This window comes from Benincasa hispida, chromosome 7 (assembly GCF_027475165.1).
Source record: "Benincasa hispida cultivar pf3 chromosome 7, pf3_genome.v1.1, whole genome shotgun sequence".
In the NCBI taxonomy this organism is placed as follows: domain Eukaryota; kingdom Viridiplantae; phylum Streptophyta; class Magnoliopsida; order Cucurbitales; family Cucurbitaceae; genus Benincasa; species Benincasa hispida.
In genome coordinates this window covers 18,601,549-18,622,414 of record NC_143484.1, presented here as the reverse complement: position 1 = coordinate 18,622,414, position 20,866 = coordinate 18,601,549, and the positions used below count along the sequence as shown (strand labels likewise).

The window sequence follows — 20,866 nt, the reverse complement described above, 5'->3', positions numbered from 1 at the left end:
CAAGAACGAGGAGGAACAGGGGAGTGAGACCAAGGGAGATAAGAAGGCAATATGGGCTAGGGCTTGGAAGAATGTGGGTTTTCCGGGTAGGGGAAACGTTTTCCGGAAGTGGGATTCCGATGAGGGGAAGTGGTAGGGTAGGTTTTGGAGTGAAAAGTGAAGTAAATACAGAGAGTGAGAATGTTGAAACCGACATTATACATCCGATTTCACTTTTTTCAAACGATATTAAAACCCAAAATTATTGTAGTGTTGCAAATAACCAAAACTTAGGGAGACAAACCCAATTTTCAATTTTTTCTTTATTTTTTGTTATTACATTTGCCCCATATATCTATACATATATCTCTCTGTATATGAGGATATGTATTGTACTATCAGGCAAACACTATAATTGAGCTTCGTATAATTCTAACAATGAAGATAATTATTATTTACTTTTTATTAAATCCTTAAAATCTCTAATAATCATGAATCTGATACAATATGGAAGAAATATTTGGAATATGGAATATTTCATGTTTGAAGAAATTATAAAATATGTTTGCATTTGCATTGACTTTTATTTCACTCACAAGCTCTCCAACAAGTGCCATTTTTTATGGAGTTCACACACACAATAATGTCCAGTACCCTCTTCTCTTTTATATACACCCTAGGGATTCATTATTTTTTTAAGGTTAAATACTAGGGAATTTATTTTAAATGATAAAACTGATGAATATATTTACAAATAATAGCAAAATGTCACAATCTATTTGCAATAGATTACGATAGTCTATCGTAGTCTGTCATGATCTATTGCAGATAAGTAAGTGAAATTTTACTATATTTATAAATATTTTAATTCATTTTTCTATATTTAAAAACAACCGTGTATATTTGTTTTTTTTGTTTTTTTTTTTTTTTTACTTTTTGCTTCCTAGAATGATTTTTTAAAATTAATTTTTCTTATTGGTAGTTTTTTATTCATTTTCTTTATTTTGAATATTACATGATAGTTTTGAAGACTTGATGCTTTGTTTGATGATAATTTATTGGGAAAAAATATCAATTGAGTCCTTAAATTTTAAAATATTATATTTTCATTCATGTAGTTTAGAGGTTCAATTCTATTCGATTCTTAAAATTTTAAATATTAAACATTTAACCATGTACTTTAATATTAGTTTTATTTTCATTATTATTGAATATGGTATTTGACATTAACTTTCAAGTAATTAATTTAAAATAATTATGGAGAGAATTTTTAAATCAATTATAATAGTCATGAAAGAATTAGGGATAACTAATTAATTATAGTTTAATGATAAATTGATAATTGATTAATTATAGTTCTTTTATTTTTTATTAAACAAACTAATAAACACTAATATTTAGGACTTTAGTATTAAGTAAAATATTAACGTTGTAAAATTGTAAATCCTGATGAAAACCAAATAGAATAATGTAACTTATGGGCACTTATGAAATCTATAGACCAAATAGAAACTAGATAAAAAAATTGCCACAATTTTTTTTTTTTAAAATAATTTTATTGCTCATAATGTTATTTATAATTTTTGTACTTTGAATTTAACTATTTCAATTTAGTGTCATAATTCCAAATGTCTAAATTTAATCACGTCCACTCAAATAAAATCTTAAATTTAGTTATTGGAAGTAATTGTTATGAAAATTGATTAAATTATTATAATAATTTTCATCCAATAAATGAGACCATATGAATTTGCTTCCAATATTTATAAAAAGAAGATTAACAGAGACATTCAAGGACTATGTTTAAAATTCGTGGAAACCAACTGGACTTATTTTCGCATTTAAATAATTAAAAGGGTTAAAATCGAATAAGTTCAAAAAGGTATATGAACTTGTCATGTATATTTTAATTCTACCTTTTTGACATTGTATATATATATATAATTATGTATATTGAAAACCATCAATTAAAAAAAAAAAAAAAATCCTAATGGATGTAAAATATTTTATAGAAGAAAAAAGTTTGAGATAATACATTATAATAAGAATCTTTAGGATAGAGATGTGAGTATGAAAGAGAGTTAAAAAGAATATGTTGATCAATCCTATTATAAATATTACATGCAAAAATATATGTTTATACTTAGTGTCCTAAAAAGCTAAATGTCTTATCTTCCATTGTCTCATGTGTATTGGTTTATATTGTCCACATATCTTATCGGTATATATTAAATTTTTAATATAAATACAATACTCTATGGTAGTATTACTGATAGCCAAATGCTTGGTGTTAACGTAAATGTACGTGTGAAGTTATAATATAGTAAAACAATCAAAAGATCGAGTATCGTTCTCTGGAGATGAAATGTCTCGAATTTAACTTAATTACTCTAGATTTGTGTTTACTTTATCTATGGAATGGAAACTAGGTGAATGGTTTTTATTTTTAATTAAAGAAGACAAAGTAAAATATAAGTTTTAATGTCAATGAAATGTTTACGTTTAAAAACCATTTTTAGAATTATCATATTTTAGTAACAATCTTTTTTCATGAAGTTCTAATTGATTACTAATTCCTTGAAACCAAATAAGACAGCATGACAGTTAGAATAGTCATGATCAAATTTTATTATTAACCTAACTATTGGTATGATAGATTAATAACAATCCAACGTTATAGATCAAATTAAACACACAATCCTTCTAATTGAACATTTAATTTATAATGCATTGAGAATCAATCAATGTAATAAGCACGATAATACTATAAAACAATCAAAACTACGATGCCCATAAAAAATATTATGCACTAACTCAAATTTATAAAGAAGTTTATCAATATCCTAAAACTACACATTTAGCCACTCCTCGATGTTACAATCATTCTCTCATATATACTGTAAGACCATGAATATATAAACAGAATATAGAGAAGAAAAAACACTACTCTCATGATGATGAATCTCGTCAATGGAACACGTTAGAAGACCTTGATTTTCACATCAGGATCTCGAACAACCTCCGGACTTTAATCTATTATTTTCTAGCTAAAACATTTCGTACAGCTTTGTAAATTTATGCCTAAAAGACTGGCTTTTGCTGCCGAAATATGGAATAAATAAGGAAAAGATTTTCGAAAATAACTTTTTTCCCTCTAAAATAACCCTGGCATCACAACACTATAGGACAATATCGCAACGTGGTCTGAAATTTTACCACACGACAGTTCATAAAAAATTGTAGCACTGTGACACTATATGATAGTGTCACGGCGCTTTCGCCCATTTGTACAGCACTGCTCGTAGAACTACGACATCTCTCCAAGAATAGCTTCTATGGCATGCACCGAGGTGCGGCACCATGGAACTACTCTTTTTTTGGGCAACTTGGTTCTTTTTTCTTCACTTCTTTCGATTTTTGTTTGATTCTGATCTCTTTGGGCATATTTAGGCTTTTTCTTTTAGCTATTCTCATGTCTAAATCACCGAGGTCCATTGACCTTTTGTTAGTCCCAAGCAAAAATAGAAGAAGACCGTAGTGAAGTTCCAATTAAACATGTAAATGATTCAAACTTTAATAATAAAAATAACATGCTAGATCTTAAGTTAAAACATTCAAGTAAATCTTTTATCATGAAGTTTCAATGTCAAATCTTTCCATCCTCGATGTGTGTGATTTACAAGTGACATTCAATTGAAACTAGAAAACCTAACCTTAGAATTAACAGAGTTTCTTCCGGTTTTCCCTACTCCAACTCATGCACCAATCATCAAGCAACCAAAAAGAAAATAGAAGAAGGTAATATATATCAACATAGGTGACTGAAATAAACACTCTTGGTATTCCTAAACTTGCAGTCTTTTACCTGGGGTACAGGCTTTTAGACATTCACCATAAGTATTCATACCCATAATTTTCATGGGTGTCCTAACTGATCATGCGAATGTAGCTCTTTTTATCCTGGTCCATATATACACATTAGAAGTTTAAATATTTCTCAATTTGTATTCTCTTAATATAATTTTTTTCTCTTTTGTGCACAATCAATTTTTCAAGAGGCAAATAAAACTCTTTTATTTTTTACTTTGTATCACATTACAAATTATTATGAAAGACGACTATCTAACTAATGGAGCCTTTTGAGGTGACAACTAAATCAACCCCATTAACTAATTATTTAGTTAAAGATTCTAAAAATATGGGAGACTCCAAGAGAGACATAAATAAATCATAATTCAAGAGTATGCTATTCTTTTTCCAGAGCGCATTATCTAACATGCATATTCAAAGTACATTATAGACAATCATTATCAAGAGTATGCATATATACTGTTTTATCATTTTTCTTGTAAAAAGTAGAGAAAAATTAATCCAAATTTCAACTCATTAAATCAACATGTATACATCCATAATTGCTCACTAACATGCATATAGCAAGATAAGGAAAACATATAAGTACGTAGTACGCCTCTCACCCCAAACATAGAAGGATATCTTGTTCTCAATGAATGAAAAAGATAAGAACAATCACATCAAGATATTGATGCAAGCCTCCGAGCATGCAGGAGTCCACCATACATGCTAATAGAAATAGTACTTTGTGTTAGGTAATTATCTTGAAATATTAGCAACGCCATGGTTTGTACTTTGTGCTAGTTAATGATCCTGACATATTAGTAACGCTAAGGTTTGCTCCAATTTAAAAATAAATAAATAAAATAAAATCTAACAAAAAATAATAAATTTGAGTTGTCTCCCGAGAAATGCTATATTTAACGTCTTCCAGCTAGATGGGACTCGTGCTTCATGTTAGATCCCATGGTTGTTTTTGTCAATCATTATTACCTCCACATCCTAAGATCAAATTATTAACACTATGCTGCCTAATGGGTAAAGTAACTAACATAACCTAGAACATCAGTCAACTCTCAAAATTTAGGTCAACAGAAGTAGAGTCCTCCTTCTTCATATGGAATTCAACATAGGACATAGTCTCATGCTTAGGATGTGTTTCAACTACACTATCAATCCTATGACACGCATATGTACCTCATTTGTAGGCTTGAAAGGTCAATAAAGGTTGAAGACAACCTGCTCGTTGTTTACTCTGAAGGTCAACTTACCTTCTTCAGCAACGATCAGGCTCTTCCAATGGCTAAGAATAGTCTTCCTAGGATGATAGGGATCTTAGAGTCCTCCTCTATATGTTGACTTTTTAGTCCTTAATCTCAAATTAATTAATTTTAATTAATTAATTAATCAATGTTTTGATGATAACAAACTTAATTTTTAATTACTGAAAATCTTAGTATTTTAATATGTTCATAGCGTAGAGCTCGGAACAATGATTCCAGCACCTCTGAAATCACTCAAATCGGAGCTAAAACGAAGACGATATGACAGAAACAAGTGTATAGTAAAAATACCGTGGTGGATGGCGTGGCATAACAAGACCATTTGCATGTAGACATGTGGCAACATATTGGTTGAATGGTGGATCATTAAGATATTAACATACGATGGACTTTTGATTTTTGGATTGATTTAAAATAAAAAAAATTGAAATTAAAAAGAATGAATTTAAAAAGAAAATGAATTACAAGGAAAATAAGTTTAATATTATTTTATGTTTGTGTCTAATGGCTAGTTTTTTACACATCGTATGTTTTTTATTTTTTGATTGATTTTAAAAAGAATGAATTTAAAAAGAAAATGAATTAAAAGGAAAATGAATTTAATATTATTTTATATTTGTGTCTAACGGCTAGTTTTTGACACATGGTATGTTTTTTTTTGGATTAATTTTAAAAAGAAAACGAATTTCAAAAGAAAAGAAATTTAATATTATATTTTGTTTGTATCTAACGACTAGTTTAATTTAAAATTTCCACCATTGATTTTATTTTTCAAAATCCAATGGTCCAAATTAATTGTGGTTTCTAAAAATTTTTCCATCTCTATATAAACCATCTTCCTCTCCAAATTTTATACCAACAAATTTTACATTTCATAATCCTCCAAAACTCAAAAGTTCCATTGTTGCTCTCTCTAAGTTCCCAATTTTTTTTCTTTTCATCTTATTCTTGAGAGAGTGTTATTGTATTGTGAGGATAAACTTGTTGAGTGCTTAAACTTGTAAATCCACTCTAGTGAGAGTTGTATTATGTTCTTCAAAAAGTCCAACATTTGTAACGGTTTGATCTAAACTGTGGACAGGATCGGGTTTTCTCTTGAACACGTAAAAGGAGCGGTGGTATAACGGTTGAGCTCTAATTCGTGGAAAGAGTCAGAAAGATTTTATTCAAATTCTCAAGAGGCGCTTGGGAGTGGATTACAGTGTCTTCTTCTCTAGCTCTTTCCTTTTTATTTTTGTAATTAATTTAAGCAATTTATTATATGTTTTAGTTTGTTCATATTGATTTGCTAAAATTTGATAGAATTAAATTATCACATTTTTTGTCATCTTATTTGTTGCATAAATTGAATTTTTCTTATTATTTATAAAAAGTGTATTAATTAGTTTAATTGGGTTAATTTAGAAAAAAAGTTTAATTAAACCCTATTCACCCCCCTCTAGGGTTGTGATATCGATCCAACACCATATCCATCACCACAAAGTCTATGGGAAAAATAGACTTGTCGATCTTTACCAACACATACTTAATTATGGGTTTGAGAGTTGTTTGGTGGAAAATTTTGTGTTACTCCCCTTCTTCAATTTTCTCGTTTTGAATTCTGGTGTGTGAGTTATTCTATAAGAGTTACAGGAATCAAAGATACAAGACTCTCAATCTTTCTTTTAAGTATTCTCTCAGTAATTCCCTTCCTGTTCCAAAATAGAGAGGATCTCAAAATCCTTTATTTCTTGCTGGAGAATAACAAGGAAGCCCTTTTGGTGGTGTCTGTGTGGTGCCCTATTTGTGTTTGTTCGGGTTCGAGGGAGAAGGTTACAGTTTATGTATTCATGATCTTGAGGAGATCATTACAAAGGGAGAATTTATGTGAAGAACCATCTTTAAGGGTAAGTTTTGTTTTAACTCTTCTTCTATCTATAGCGTTCTTATATTAATTAGATGTTTGTATCTATTTGTTTTCTCTAGTTTATGAGTTTTTAAGATTGATTATGTTGGAATTAGAGAGCGTGTAGTAGAAGCACAATGAATGAATAAGCATTCTAATTCATTAATTTTGGCTTTAAATTGCATGCTCATAAACTAATAAGAGAGTTTCTTAACATACCTTTATAAAACCACTTGAATCTCAATTCTAGCTGCAAATCTCCTCTAAATCAACTTGTGAACCACCTCAAAACCTTTCCTACTATTCTATTGGTACCTTAGATTGAGTTGTAGGACTCAAATAAGGTTGAATAAAGGAAATTTGGAGAAGAAGCTCATTGATGCATCATGGAAGAACACCTTCTTCAACCTTAAGCTCTTCAACAAAAACTTATCAGATTGGATGCAAGATTCTTAGCTCAATCTTCTCTATTAGCAAGACCATCATGCAAAATAGATTGTTGCATGAAGAGCAGCTCATGCTTGAAGATTGACTCAAGAAATTTGTGGAAAATGAGTGATTTACTAGGATAGAAAGTGGAGATCTCCCACTTTTTCCATTTTCATGTTTTTTTGTTTTATTATATTTATTTCCAAAATCAATTTTCAAAAATTAAAACTTTATTATTTTACAAAATTAATTCGTTCATTAATTTTCTAATAAAATTAATAATAAATAATTAATTCTAATTAATTTAATATCAAATATTAAATTAATTTAACACAAACTCTTCCATCATGAATTTAATATTTAAATCATATTTAAATATTAATTAATTCTCCAATTCAATTTAATTCCAAAATATCACATATAATTACTAATTCCCTTAATTCTAATTTGAACGTTTCAAATTAATTTATCACGGTACTCTAACGCTAATCAATTTACAAGCTAGTAGGGGGACTTCGTTCACCTACAGATCATGGTCTCCAACGATCCGATATTAATCTGTTAAACTCTTTACACCGAATTAACCCACATTTTTTGAAGCTGACTCTTAGGCTCGCCCTAAGATTGAGAATCCCTTTTCTGGTAGTGACGGCTTAGGCTCCTTCTATGACCTCGAAACTCTTCGAAATGCACTCAAAAGATGAAGAACATGCACAACGGAATAGTGAGCAAACGAGCAAGAACATGATGTAGAATAGTTTTGCCAAAGTACATTAAATGTCTTACTCAATTAAAAAAATTGCGGCAACCCTAAAATGATTACAAAACTCGCATAAATAATTGAATTCAATCAAGAAAATAATTCCTTATTTGGAATAAAAATTTGTGCTTCAAAAAAGGAACAATCGGACTAAATATCACAGACGGATATTTTTGATAAAGAAAATATTCTACAAGAAAATATTTTGATGTCAAAACTGGATGATAAAACTTTATTTGAGACATTTGTAGAACCACTGCCTTAGAGAAAATTATAAAGCCAACAAACCAATTCTCCAATAATGTTAATTTCATGCATGTCTTTCATTTTATCCAAAACAAAACCCCCCGTTTTTATTGCTTTCCATGGTTTATTAAAGTTGAGGCTCTACTCTAACGAGTCTGTGAAAGTCTCCTTGCTACGACCTTTATTCATATTGAATTTCTCTGAAATTCTACGTTCTTCAAATGGATCCTATCAAATATTTCACATTTAGCTTAAGATGAGATTTAATCCTAGACTTCATGACGTTCGACCCGTACTTACCGCTTATGATGTTAGTTAGTATAAAATGTAGGTTCAGTGAATTACAAATATTATTTGCTTAGGTTAGGGGTTTATTTGCGATGATAAATCATGGCCTAACAATGGTCTGGTTGAAGTGCTTTTTACTCTATTTGATTTACATGGTGGACTCTGCCAAATTCTTCACCTTATCCTCTAAAAACATACTTGAGCTACTCTGGCCCTGGTTTCCCTACTTGCCCCAATGGTCGTAGTTATACACTGTCCACCTTGCTAGTTGCCACAATAATTCACCCCAGTTGGAGGCTTTTGTGGTTGTCCTTTGGCAAAGAAAATCTTTTCCACAAGAGTAGATGGTTCAGCAAGTTCAGCCCTTAGTTCATTTACCTCTCATGTAGATGTTTGACCTCTAGGAGCTCGCGTCTCGAACTGTCGAGTACTCTAAGACATGGTGAAAATGAACTCCTTAGTCTCAGACGAAGTTTTATTGACAAATGTCCAACCTACAGTTGCATTTATGTTGCTCTTATCTTGTTGACGTAATCTATCATAAAAATAATGGAATAGAAGATGGTCAAAGATTTGATGATGAGAGAAACTAGCGAAGAGACATTTGAATCACTCCTCATACTTGTATAGAGACTCCCCTGGATTCTAAAAGATGCTATAAATCTTCTTTCTCATTTTGGTGGCTCTACATGAAGGAAATAATTTTTCCATACCTAGGCAGGACTTGTCCCCTAATTCTAGACCATTTCTACAATATTTTGTAGTACCCGTAGCACGGGTCAAACACAGGGAACTGAAAGATATGTGAATTAAATTGATTAAATTGCAGTAGAAAGTAAATTGTAGAAAAATTAAAGAGAAATTGAATTTGAATGATTAAACAACCCAGCATAGGTTTTTGAGTTAATTCCCCAATTTTACAACTCAATAATATATCCATTAGATAGATCCTATGTCGTCTAACATTAGCTAACTCACCTATAAAAGCTAGGCGAGTGTACTAATTATTTAATTGACTAGTTTAATTAGATGAAAAATATCGTAATTAATATAGGTTAACTACATTAAGATGAAGAAATTTGCTAAGATGAATTACTAATAGGAAAAACCTAATTAGTTATTAAGTATAATTTTTTCCTAGTTTAATTAATCAATATTTCTCAATATTCACAACTTACAAGCTAATTTGCTACTTAAGATCAACATGCAATTTTATGTCACGTATTGCAATTAAATCATAACAATTGATTATATGTCCTCAAGCATAAATACAATTAGACATCATTCATAATCTGAGAATGAATTGAAAAAAAATACAAGAATTTAATATAAATCGACTTAAATCTCACAAGTGTGCAAAATGAGGAAAACTACTCTACGCCTAAGTTAGAAAATGTTACTTTAGTCCATAATCGACATGTTGATCAGTGGGGACAAGTTTTGATACATGTGCCTACCAAAAAGAAGGAGAAAATAGGAGAAAATCGTAAGGAATTCGGCTAGATCACAGATCACATAACCTAGGTGGCTAAATAGGTGTTTATAATAATCGAACTGGCACCCCAGCACTAGGGTATAGCGGCACAACGCTGACGGACGAAATCGTGCGATGGACTTTAGAGCACCACAACACTGCATGCTTTTCACGAAAATAGGGCATCTTGTCTTCTAGCATCGAGCATGGCACCATAGGGTGCAAGTGGCGTTGTGCAAGTAAGGGCAAAACTTGTCATTTTTGCAATTTCTTTCTTGGTTGATGCAATTAAGCTCCGTTTTGGCCCATTTTAGCTCTATTTCGTTATTAATGCCCAACTCTACCTCTGAAGTGCCCGAAACAAATGGAATCATCAAGTAAACAAAGAAAATCTAGAATAACCCTAAATTAAGCAAAGCATGATAGCACTGTTCGGTGCTATCAGCTATTAGTGGATATTATTTAGAAACCTTTATCATGATTATCAATAATGGATTTTTACCACTAACAGACTTCTATCACTAATATCTACCTATCTTCGATATCACTGATATATGTATATGAGTGATATCTATCTAAGTTCTATCACTAATGTCACTAATGAGGGATATTGACGATACACAAATATTACATTATCTACCTAAGTTATATCACTAATTCATGTAGTTTGTCAATGAGAAGAACCCTATCACCAACAGACTAAGTCTATTAACTATGACATCAATGATAGGAGTTTATTACTGTTAAATTTTGTACTTTTAATGTCCTAAAAAAAACTATCCATCTGTAACGTTTCCATTTCTCATTTCTTTTCTTAAAAAGACCTCAAATTTCATAAATTGAAAAAGTAGTCCTTTAAGTTCATTGGTTCTAAACTCGTTTTCTCAAATTTTTGCAACAAAGTAAAAGTAATTAATTAATTTTTAATTAAAAAGTAAAAGTAAGCACAAAAAATCAATAATAAATAAAATGAAGATAGAAAATTAAAATTATAAATGAAAAAGAAGAAAAAACAGTAAAGTTGAAAATTAAAATGAAGATAGAAAATTAAAATTATAAATAAAATCAATAATAAAATAAAATGAAGATAGAAAATTAAAATTAGAAATCAAAAAGAAGAAAATTATAAAGTAAGCAATGAAAAAAAAAGTTGAAGCCAAATGAAAAAAGAAAAAAGAAAAAAGAAAAAAGGAATAGAAAAAACAAAACAGGAGTGGAGAAGAAATAGGGAAAGAAAAGAAAAAAAAAAAAAAAAAAAAAAGAATGGAAAACATGGGGGAAAGAAGAAGAAAAAAAACAAAGAAAAGGAAGAGTAATACAGGAGGGCAAACTTGAAAATGGAAAAAAATGGAAAGCTGGTTGGTAAACATTTTCCATATATGCCATTATTTTTAAATTGTATTGTATAGGTATATATTTTCCTTGCTACCTATTATTATTTTCCTAACTTCAATTCCCTCCTCTCATATATTGTTAAAAGAAAAAACTCCCCAAGGACACTATTTGTTATTTTTTATTTTCCTATTTCTTTTATTTTTATTTCTTTCTTTTCTTTTGATTTTTTTAATATTTATATATTGGTTTAATTTTGAACTTTACTAAGAAATAATATTGCAATATCAAATTTGAAAAACATTGAAGAAAAAGAACAATATTATTGCTGTTACTTCTACATCAGGTTATTTGTATTTTAAAATTTTTATAACGTTTTATTATCTCAATGCATATTATATATTTATTTATTTTACGGAATTAATTTATATCTAAACAATAAAGTAAGTGAAAAAGTTTGAAAAATAAAAGAAAGCAAGCAACAAGAAATAGTTTTCAAACTAATTTTTATTCATATATATATATATATATTCAACAAGAAACAAGAACCATAGTAATAAGACATGTTTTTATTTCTAGTTTTCTAAAAACTGAGAAAGGGGAAATAAGAAATGATAAATAAGTAACATACCATGTAATCAAATGAGGCGAAAACAAAATCAAATAGATTAGTAATGCATTTCCAACAATATAATATGATAAGCTAAAGTGAGCTTGGTTCAACAGTAATTAGCATGACTTTTTTTCCTGGAAATCGAAGAATCAATTCCCCACCACAATTGTTGTACTAAAAAATAATAAAATATGATAAAATTTCAAAAATACAACATTAATATATAAAAGAATCTCCTTTATTTTGTTGTATTCTACCATTAAACTTTTTCTTGTTTTGACATAATTTTTTTCGATCCATATATTCTCTCAAACTTCTCTCAAACTCACATTTATTAGCATGACTTTCTTCCTTTGAAGTCGAAGAATTAATTCCCCACCCCAATTGTATTAAAAAAAGAATATAATACGATAAAATTTCAAAAATACAATATTAATATATAAAAGAATCTCCTTTATTTTGTTGTCTTCTACCATTAAAATTTTCTTTCTATTGACATAATTTTCTTAGATTAATATATTCTCTCTAACTTCTTTCAAACTCACATCTCTTTCGTCTTTCCTACAATTTTATCATAAACGATTATCTTTTTGCACTATTATTAAATGTGTCTCTATCTAAAACTTTTTGCACTCTCATATTTTTTATCTGTCCGAAATATCTTTCGATAAAACTAGTTTTGATCATAAACGAAGCAATATTTAGGTGAGGATTTGTACCCATTTTCTTCACAGCCCTGTCAAATTACAAACTTGAAATAAAACTCAAAAATATTTTTTAAAATGATAATTGCACTAAGTAGTTCTTTTAGGAATAACTAATTAATTATATGACAACATTTCAAAAGGATTACAAATGTGATAAAGTCTATCGATAGACTCATACAAGTGATATGGTTTATCACTGTTAGACTTTAAGATCTAAATTCAAAATTTGTTATATTTATAAATCTTTTTGTATTGTGTTATATTTGTAAATATTTTAGATCTAATTGTAATATTTACAACCGTCTCTTAAAAAGAAAGAAAAAAAAAAGCAAATTTTGATGTAACAAACAACGGTTAGACAATTGGTAGACCTAAAAATTATTTTGATGTATCGAACTCTATATGGTATCTAAATAATTTTTTTCTTCTGTAAATTAAAACTTTTTTCCCTCTGACATTAACTTACCACACTCCATAATAATAATAATAATTATAAAAAAAAAATTTAAACTAATAATAATAACAATAACCAAGTTGTGCTCTAGCTTGATTTGGCTAGTTGCCCCAACGATTGTAGTTATACGTCCATCTATCTTGTTGGTTGCCAGCATACTTCATCTCAACTAGAGGCTTTTATGGTTGTTCTTTGTCAGAGAAAATTTGTTTCACAAAAGTAGATAATTTAGCAGGTTCACCTTAAGTTCATTTAGCTCTTGTGAAGATGTTTGAGCAATGAAAGCTCGCGTCCCGAACTGTTGGGCATTCACAACCATGGTAGAAATCCATTCCTTAGCCTTAGAGGGAGTTTTATTGACCAGGGTGCCACCTGCAGCTACATCTACGTAGCTCTTATCCTGTTGCAGTAATCCCTCATAAAAATAATGGATGAGAAGATGATCAAAGATCTGATGATGAGGGAAACCAACACAGGCTCTTGAATCTCTCCCCTTATTCGTACAAAGACTCCCGTGGATCCTACAAGTTGTGGTAAATCTCCTTCTTCATTCTGGTGGCTCTAATGCATGGAAGAATTTTTCTAGAAACTTTTTATTCAGCCCCTAGGTAGTGGAATTTGTATGAAAGATATTACTAATAGACTCATATTAATGAAATAGTCTATTATTAATAGACTCTAAGAGCCACATCTAAATTTTGTTATATTTACCAATTCTTTTATATCATGCTATATCTACAAATATTTCAGATAACAATTTCTTTATTGAAAGAAAAAAACAAGAAAGCAAATTTCGAACTAACAAGTTATATCTAAATCCTTTTTTTCTTTTGTAAATTAAAACTTCTTTCTCTCTTCCATCGTTTTTGTTTAACTTATCACTGTTGCTCAATAATAATAATAATAATACAAATAATAATAAATTTAGATATACATAGTCTATCATGGTCTATCGTAATCTATCCTAAATAGACTATGATATTTTATTATTATATTTAAATATTTTCAACAGTTTTATCATTAAAAATATTTTTTTTAAAAAATCAAATTATATATATATATATATATATATATATATATATATATATATATATATCTTGATAGATAAAGAGAAAGAAAAGAGAATAAATTATTCCTGGAAGCAACTACTTTTCTCACTTACATCTGATGGAAAAACCAATCTTGTTGGATACTTGCTGGCTTGCACGAGAAGAACTAGAACAAAAAATAAAAGAAAAGAAAATTGTAAAAGAAAAACAACAAAATGAAATAAATTAAAATAAATGATGACAAGGCTGTATAAAAAGGGCAGTAGGATTGAGCATTGTTGTTTGTGGCTATAATAAGAGAATTCTAAAACCATGTCTCTTCAAGGAAAAATTGTGAGGGAAATAGAAATAAACACACCTCCCCACAGATTTTACAAACTCTTCAAAGAAGAAATTTTCGACATTCCAAAAGCTTGTCCAAAGTTAATACAAAAAGTTAACATTCATGGCAGTGATTGGAGCAAACATAGTCACGGTTCGATCAAGAGTTGGCACTATACTATCGGTACGTATAAATGATTACTTGACTATAATAACAACATCGACCACGACCACTTAGGTCCCATTTGATAATCATTTGGTTTTTAGTTTTTGTATTTGAGATTTAAACCTATAGACACTACTTTTACTTTCAATTTTCTTCTTTTGTTATCTTCTTTTTTACCAATAGTTTAAAAAACCAAGTCAAATTATGAAAACTAAAAAAATAGACTCCATTTGGTAACAATTTTTTTTTTTTTTTTTTTTTTTTGTGTTTTGTTTTTGAAAACTAAGTCTATTTCCTCCCCATTTATTATATTGATTTGCATCTTTCTTAAATACAATGATATAATTTTTCGCCAAATTCAAAACAAAAACAACTTTCAAAAAGCTAATTTTTTTTTTAGTTTTTAAAAATTAGCTTGGTTTTTTAAACCATTGGTAAAAAGTAGATAATAAAGTAAGAAATTTTGAGATGGAAATAGTGTTTATTGGTTTAATTTTTTAAAAATGAAAACAAAAAAAACAAAGGTCCCGTTTGGTAACCATTTGATTTTTTGTTTTTGTTTTTGAAAATTAAGCCTATTTTATCCACATTTCTTACAATGAATTGTATTTTTCTTAAGTATAATGATTGAATTCTTAGCCAAATTTCAAAAACAAAAACAACTTTTGGAAAGCTACATTTTTTAGTTCTCAAAATTTGGTTTGGTTTTTCAAACAATTGGTGAAAGGTAAATAACAAAGGAAGAAATTTGAGGTGGAAGTAGTACCCATAGGCTTAATTTTCAAAAACAAAAACAAAAAACAAAATGATTATCAAATGGGGTTAAAATGGTTAATAAACGAGGCCTTAATATTTTTTTTTTTATGTTTTCATGAATCATTCCTTAATTGGCTTTTTTTTTTCTCTTATTTATTTATTTTTTTTTTTTGTTATGTGATTTCGTAAGATGACAAAGCTGAAGTTTTTAAAGAACGAGTGGAATTCGACGACAAGAACCTAGTGATAAAATTGGTTGGATTAGAAGGAGACTTGTTTGACCATTTCAAAACGTTCAATGAAATATATCAAGTTGTGAAAAAAGGACCTGGTCATTGTGCGATAATTCTTACTTTGGAATATGAGAAACTTCATGATGGTCCTCCTTGCCCTGAAAAATACTATGATGCTATGATTGACCTTGTCAAGGGCATTGAATCACATCTTAAAAAGTAATGTTCCTTATACCCATACTATGATATGAACATGTAATTTTATGTTGTGTCTTAGAGTTGATCCTCTATAAATAATGGTCATCCTCGTGTCAAATGGATGAAACTCAAATATTATGCTTAAATATATAATATATGTTATATTTGAAAATAATACCTAGTTTTTTTTAGTTTATGTCACAAAGTTTAATTTTTTGCCTTTAATGTGTGGAGAAAATGACGACTAAAATGTATAGTATATTCCACCTATAACAAATGATATACCTTTTAGTTAAAAATGTGCGATAAGAAAATTTTACTTCTTACATGACCAACTAATAATTTCCACCATTAGCGAATTCATTCTCTGAAACAATATTAATGGTATATTTGGATTAACTTGGGTACATAATTATAAGAATGAAATATGTGTTTAAGGAATAGGTTAAAAATCATGTTGTCCCAAAACATTTATAGAAATAACAATTTAGTCTAAAAGATTTTGCAAATTAGGTAACAATTTTGTCCGTGAATTACTATGTAGAAGTTTCGTTTTTATACTTTAAAATTTGTAACAATTTAGTCCACATTATATAAAAATTAGTGTTAAGATTTAATGACGTTTCTTGCATAAATAAATCGATGAACTAATTTTTCACAAAATACAAGATTTACATCTTAAAATAATAAAAATTGACATCTAATGTCAATGATTCTTTTACATTGGGGACTAAACCGTTACAAATTTGAAGATATGAGGGCTAAATTCTTACATACTAAAGTTTTACGGATTAAATTGTTACAAACTAAAGTTCACGAACAAAATTCTAAATTTCATGAATGTTTAAGGACCAATTGTGTTGTTTAACCTTGAATGAAAATAATCAACTTTCAAAATGATAAGATTGTTTAGTAATGCAATATCTCATTATTAGGATTTAGACTAGAACGACTCAATATCCAGATTTTTCATTTGACAACTCAACACACGACATAGGATTAATAACCGAAGCAGATCATACTTAACGTTAGAGTATCTATGACTGAGATGTAAAAAAGAAAGGTGAATTTCAGCGATACTGATAATAAATATCAGTTCTTTTAAATATTTCTTAGCCATATTTATATAATGGAGTATTCAACCTCTCTGTGTCCCAAGGTTGTGAATTATACATGAGTTGATATAACGGAGTCATTTTGGTAAGTTTAATGTGTTTTAATTTGAGATCATGTTGTAGGAGTACACATTATTTCATACTAAATTGCATCTACGATGCCATAACAAAGTGACATAAAAGTTTTAGCCAAGTGTAGTTGAAGAAGGTTTGAGGACAAGTGAAATGCCAACTAATTGTGTGTGAAGAAATAGAATAGTATTGATGCCAGATTGCCCTGGCAACAGGACCCTTCGACAAATTGCTAAATATTCATAACATTTGTGAATGTACTAAACAAATTTACCTTCAGATGTACGTTTTGAACTAACATCATACAGACATAGTATCAAGTGTCATCTACGATACGATGACGGATGATATTTGATGACGGTTCTAAACCATCATCAAAACTTTTGACATCATATAGGTACGATGACGGTGTTGTTTATGATAGCGGTTACAAACTGACAACACATCTCATGTACCACGTTGTTTAGCAGTTGCAAAGATGTCAATTTTAAACTGCCATTTATAGTCAATAAAACAATGGAAAAATACATTTCAATTCGGAAATAATAAGCAGCGCCTTAAATAAGGAAAATATCAAAAAAAGTAAATATGCAGGAAATTTTCAGATAAGAAAAGAAAAATATACTGCAAGAATTAATAGTGTTAGTCACAGATGACAAGAGAACATTTGTGACAATGACAAAATCCACCACAAGCTGCCTTAGAAAAATATGGAGCTAATAAAAAAAATCTCTAACATGTCTCATGGCCCGTTCCCTCATTTTCCATACAATCGAAGATTGTCTGTCATATTCAACGTGGATCTCTACAAAGCCTCAACCCAGTGGTCAAATGAGTATAATTTGAAAACTCTTTCATTGCAATTTATTTAACTGCATGTTTGAGATTTTGAAATTGTTGAAATCACTTTTTTCATGTAAAAACAATTTCCACAATACGTTTATAGTGACTTAAAATTATTTTAATATTTAATCTTGTACTTTTAAATACAAATTTAATATCATTAAAATTTGTTTTGAGTGTTTTTTAAGAAAAGGATTTGAAAGATTAAGATCATATCTCAAACGGATTTTAACCATTTAAGGATTACACCACATGCACCAAATAGAATTTTTTTTTTGTCTTCGTCCCGTTCTTTTAATTTTAAAAATAAGTATTCAATAGGTTTTTTATTTGTCTCCCATCAATTTTCTCTCAAACTTCAATCAGACTCGGATCTCTTTTTTAAAGCTTTGTATTATTAAAAAAATATATTCGTGTCCTCTCAAATATATATTATATTTGTCTAAAAACCTTTTTATTAAAAAAAAAAAAGTTATTTACCCCTTATTTATATCTTTTATTATAAATGTCTCACTATTCTATTCAAAGTTAATTAAAATATAATTCATTAAAGCTTTTATAAATTTTTCATAACTATTCTTAACAAGAGTATCAACTTTTTAAAGTTTTCGTACCATATCACTACCACCCCAGTTAAGATTTTCATTTGTGTTAAAAATTATAAAGGATTCATAATTAAGGAGAGGATTCAAACATATAGTGAAAGTCAAAGGTTATAATAAAAAATATTAAATATAATTAAGAATTTGCCATGTGACAAAGTATAAACGATTGGACAATTAAATTGGATGCAAAAATATAAGTATAACTAAAGATGAACACAAGAATTTATCATATAGTGAAACAACACTATTAAGAGCGTCATGCACCCACCTCTTGTAGCTCTTCTAATCATATAGAAAATAGAAAAAAAAATACCTTTTTAATTTTAAAGCTTTTAAGAATAGGTGCATGATTCTCTAAAATTTCAATTTAGCGGCTTTGGTCCATTAATTTTACAAAATAGGTTTAAACGAGGCTTGTTCCTATTTTAGATATATTTCTTTTATTATTTTACATTTTAATCGGATATTTTTATATTTTAAAAATATATTTTTTTTTTATATCCTCCCTCTTTCAATTCACTCTCACCTCTCGGTCCTCCACTACCAATTTTTATTTGGGTCTGAATCTTTTCCTCTGTCTTTCTGTAAATTACATCCCACCAAGTTCGAGCTCTCAGAACTCTAATGGATTACAAATTTGTGAGCTCCTCCCACTCTCAGCCTTAATAACCCGCTGATCATTGCTTGTTGGATTCTGCAGTTTTCTCCATGTCTTCTTCATATCCGAACGTGTCTCATGAATCTAAGCCCATCTTTGAAAGAAACAACTAATTCCCTCCATAACTCGATCCAATCCGACCTTACTAATTACCTTTGCAATGGTTTCAACGCCTACGTTCATGGCGCCACTTGCAACAACAGTAGTAGTATTTACCGCGGAGAAGAATGGTATGGAGTCGGAGGTCGGGGAGGAGAAAGAGAGGAAAGAGGGGAAGGAAAGAGGGGAAGGAAAGAAAAAAAAAAATTTAAATATAAAAGTATCTTATTCAAATTTAAAATAATAAAAAATATATTTAAATAGAACAAAGACCTTTTAAACCTATTTTGCAAAATTAAGGGACCAAAATGGCTAAATGTAAACTTTAGGGACCAATTGCATATATTGTTAAAAACTCAGGGACTAAAAAAGTATTTTTTCCTAAAAAATATTTGAAAATGAAAAAAGAACAAGGAAAAAATTGCTACAAGACAAATGTGATAGGACTATTGTGTATGATGGTATAAAGATGAAGTTAGAATAAGATGCACCAAATTATTTTTCATTTTTTAATTGGAATGCGTGATAAAAGCCAACCTTGTTGGTTACTTGTTGGCCAACATAAGATAGAGAAAAAAAAAAAAACCAAACAATTAAGTATGTTACGTGTTTGGCAATATCGTTAGCATTTTCTAGATACACATCATACTCAGAACTCTTATATGATGGGATGTTACTAACAAGTGTTTGACATCTTTCTCTAAATCACTGTTGTCTTCAGACTAAGACATAGCTTTTACTTTGCTTCTTCAAGAAATTAGGACATTCAACTTAAAAGTGTTCATAGCCTTTACACTCTCTACATTTGAAAGACTTTTCTCTTTGAAAATTAGAAGCAATTGACTTATCAGCTTCCTTCTTGCTATATTGAATTTTGAATTGTTTGAGAGAAAGAGAGCTACCAGATTTATTGATTTTAGGGTTAAATTGCCAGACATCTTTCTGAATCTTTTGAGAACACGATTGAATTGTTTCAAAACTAAAGAAATAGATTCAACAAGGTAATCCTCAAACTCCTTGTCAGGATCATCATGCTCATCTTCAACTGAGGATTTATTCTAAAATTTTCTCTCTTAAAGCCAGCGATTTATTTGTAATGTCCAATAATTGAACATTGAATTCAATAATTTATTCATCATCGTGCATTTTAAGATTTTTGAACTTAGAAGTCAACAAGTGAAGCCTTGACATTTTAACCTATGAAGTTCTTTCATGGACAATGGATAAGATATCCCACACCTTCTTTGTAGAGACATACATATTAAACAATCTGAATATGTTGCGATCAACACTATTAAATATGACATTCAATGCTCTAGAATTTCGTAATGATGCTTCACCTTCAGCTTCATACCATTGCAATTCAGGTTTCAAGATTTCCTTTCCATCATCAGTTTCAGTGTGTCGATAAGACCAACCAATGACTATAGCCTTCTAGGTTTTAAAATC

At 29.3% G+C, this 20,866-nt stretch overlaps 1 protein-coding gene across 1 annotated transcript; it reads left to right on the top strand.

Moving 5' to 3' along the window:
- Nucleotides 1-14,620: 14,620 nt before the first annotated feature.
- On the top strand, nucleotides 14,621-16,200 carry LOC120068836 (MLP-like protein 328). Its single transcript, XM_039020471.2, has 2 exons — nucleotides 14,621-14,856; nucleotides 15,785-16,200. Exons 1-2 carry the CDS (start codon nucleotides 14,664-14,666, stop codon nucleotides 16,048-16,050), a joined length of 459 nt encoding a protein of 152 aa, XP_038876399.1. The 5' UTR covers nucleotides 14,621-14,663; the 3' UTR covers nucleotides 16,051-16,200.
- The last annotated feature ends 4,666 nt before the right edge of the window (nucleotides 16,201-20,866 follow it).